Below are 3,224 nucleotides of genomic sequence, written 5' to 3' on the forward strand. Positions count from 1 at the left end.
TGTGTCTCGCTAAGCCAGACTCAATCCCATTAAGCCAAGTCCCAAATAACGCATTAACAGAATTCGGTGGATTAATATTAAAAGCAATGTGGACTGTCTGCCAAAGTACCTTGGCCAACGGGCAATCAAAAAAGAGGAGTGCATTAGTATGGCAATGCTACAACAAAGAGCCTTGTTTGTTTGGATGGGATGGGTACTTAGAACTCGTCGCTGATAAATCAAGAATGCATGCATGCATGTTACTAAACGAAGACGAAAAATTTCTACGTGACTAAAGTGTGGCCAGGTGTGTACAGTACTTGACAGATACAAGGGGAAATCAAAGCATACAATTTGTAGCACAAAGCGGATGGCAGAAGAGCACAGATACGAGGGGAAATTATTACAACAAAGAGCCTTGTTTGTCAACAACCACTCACACACCGACATACATACTACATAAACAAATGCATACATCCAACGGAAAGTATGATACTACTAAACAGCCCAAAGGACCAGAGTGGCGAGCTCATAGTAGTGCGCGACGCACACGACGCCGAAAAAGCTCCCAAAGAGGCATGCAGCGGCCGTGCTCGTCGTGCTCCAGCAGGAGATACTGGTGGATCTGACCTGCGCTATGTAGGTGGCAAGGACAGCGATGAGCACTATGCTGGCGAAGGAGAGAAGGAGGGCGAGCACCCCGTACGCCCTCATCGTCCGCGTCGGCGGGGGCGCGTCGTCGCCGGCGGTGCGGCGCTTCAAGTTGCTGGTGATGAGGCCGGAGAGGAGGATGCAGAAGAGGAGGTATAGTTGTAGCTTTCCGATACGGGCGTAGTAGAGGAATGGCGCGATGCAGACGCTGGGTGGTCGCAGCGAGCCCTGTGGCGGCGGGGTTATCACTACACCCACGACGAACAACCCGGCGAGGAGCGCCACCACCTCGAAATGGTGCGCGAAAACGTCCTTCAATGCTCCCATTGTTCCTGCATTTAATTAGACCGGAGCAAAGCATCAATGAGAGAGACTTGGCAAAACTGATCAAGCATTTGCTATGGAGAAAAACTCGACCGAAAGGAGCAAAGAAACGTTGATGCGGCGAAACCTGTCCGGACAAGTACGTATCGCAGCCGCTGGCTCCTCTGCACCACCACCACCACCACAAGCGAAGCGAAGCCGGCACGGACCTGGAGTTAGTTGGGGACTGAATGTGGGGAGACGATCGAACACCAAGCAAGCAGAGATGAGGCCGGCACGGACCAAGCAAGCTAACTTATATAGATAGATAGATGGAGGCCTGGTACTAGTGCTAGTTTTACCGGCGCCCTGAAATTCAGGCCTTATCTTCCCACTCCCAGCGTGCAAGTGCAACCGTCGAATAATATCTATTATGAGAACGTGTTGTGGCGTGCGTGTCGCACAAGAGCATCTCGCAGTAGCGACTCGATCGGGCGCGGCCCGGACGCCCGGTCCTTTAGCGTGTATCCTGCCGCAATTTCTCTTCATCTAGTGTGGCATCGTGCAACTGTTTGACGGAATTTTGTACAAAAGAAACAAAGTTAATGATTTGTGCACGGTACACATGAAAACAAATAAAGCAAGGGAAGAAGAGCTAGTATGCATATTTACACATAGTACGTGATAGATAAGTCCTTGCTGGGTGATTCTTCATATACCCACATGGCAAACTTGCCCACGTACTAACGCATGCAGCCGTACTGGTGCGGTTCATGGACGTCTCAGCCGGGCGTATGTGTACCAAATACCGGCAAGCCGATGTACCAACTCCTCCGATTTCTTTCTCTCCATTTTGTTGTGCATGCAGGTTTTGTAGGATGGTGTACGTCAATACCAAGTACAGCCCGGTTTGACTCGGTGGCCGGTACGTACGGATACATATAAAAAAGAAAATACATCTATGTGGCCGTCGAAGCGTGCACGTCAAGGAGTAGAAGGAGAGATAAGCATGGAGTAACCAATTAAGCGCAACCGGAGAAGAGGCACCTGCAGCCACGCAACTAGATGAACAGGTTGCCAAAGCATCCATATCTGTTCCAACAAAATTGGAAGCGGCCGTTCATGACGCATACCTCCTCTGCCTATACCCAGAACACTATATCCGATGAAGTTTCTCAAACCATGTTTACCCACTTGTTACGGTTGTAACCAGCGACCAGTCCGGCCTTGGCACGCGTAATAAATTGGAATATGGCGTGGTAGAATCGCCTGTGGATGCAGCTGTTCACTGTGAATTTGTTTAACGTACGTGTCCTCGGCTTTGTCGTCTGGACGTATTGTTTTCTCCTGCCGATTCGGTGACCGTTTTGCGTGTGTTGACCGTGTGAGGGTGTGCTGGGTGATTCGATTTTTCCTTACCGCCTCGAGTGTGCCTTCGGGTAGGTTTTGGTCAAATCTTCCACCGCTTTGTGCTCCTACATAAGGCCTCAATTCATGCACTTGTGTCGACGTCTTCCTCTTTCCAAATTCTTTGCCTCTTCCCTGATCAATCCTCGCCCCGCCCGTGACCGTCGCAATGCTGTGCACATGGACACGAGGCGACGCTGCTGCTGCCGCGCTAGCGGAGTAGTGGTGGTGCAAGCCGCCTGAGGTGGGCGTGCCGAGCCGTAAGGGCATGGTGCTTTACATGGTGACGAGTGCGAGGGGAAGGCAATTGCGCCGCCGCCTCCCGCACTCAGAAACTCTCAAGTGCCATGGCGGGCCTAGGCCGGCTGACGTCTCCGATGGAGGTTGTTAGTCCGCATGCGCAACGACGCTGTTCAGTCCTTTTTCCTTGTGCTCGCCTTCTCCATTCGCATGGCGTTCATGGTCGCGCCCAGCGCCAGGCTCTCCACCTTCAACACCGGCCAGTACCTCGGCATCCTCCACGCCACCCACAACGGCGTCTTTGCCGCTGAGTTCAACACCGTGTTCAACCGGAGTTCTAGGACCTAGATAGCAGCCATGTCGGCGTCGACCACAACAACCTGAGGTCCACGGTTCGTGCAGAACCACTCTGCCGGGTGGTACGACGACGCCAGGCCCAAGAAGCCCCTCATCTGCGCGCCAGCCAACCTCTCCACGGTTATCGCCGACACGGCGTATGTACGTCGGGTTCTCGGCGGCCAAGGGCGTCATCTATTCGCGCCAGTGCCACTACGTCCTTGGTCCCAACTCCCAAGCCCCGGTCCAAGGTGATGGAGATCATGCTGCCGATCGCCTTCTTCATGTCCGTGCAGATGCGTATAAGA

General features: G+C 52.8%; 1 protein-coding gene across 1 annotated transcript; it reads right to left on the reverse strand.

Annotated features, from left to right (window-relative positions):
• Positions 1 to 365: 365 nt before the first annotated feature.
• Positions 366 to 1,206, reverse strand: LOC125527780 (uncharacterized). Its single transcript, XM_048692294.2, has 2 exons — positions 1,082 to 1,206; positions 366 to 962 (listed from the first exon to the last, which is right to left on the reverse strand). The coding sequence occupies exon 2, from the start codon at positions 955 to 957 to the stop codon at positions 478 to 480; it is 480 nt and encodes a 159-aa protein (XP_048548251.1). The 5' UTR covers positions 958 to 962; positions 1,082 to 1,206; the 3' UTR covers positions 366 to 477.
• Positions 1,207 to 3,224: the final 2,018 nt, after the last annotated feature.

This window comes from Triticum urartu, chromosome 5A (assembly GCF_056163025.1).
Source record: "Triticum urartu cultivar PI428250 chromosome 5A, HENAU_Tu73, whole genome shotgun sequence".
NCBI classification, from domain to species: Eukaryota; Viridiplantae; Streptophyta; class Magnoliopsida; order Poales; family Poaceae; genus Triticum; species Triticum urartu.

Bases quoted from the DNA above. Each gene is read 5' to 3' on its own strand.
- LOC125527780 (XM_048692294.2), bottom strand. From the start codon at position 957: ATGGGAGCATTGAAGGACGTTTTCGCGCACCATTTCGAGGTGGTGGCG.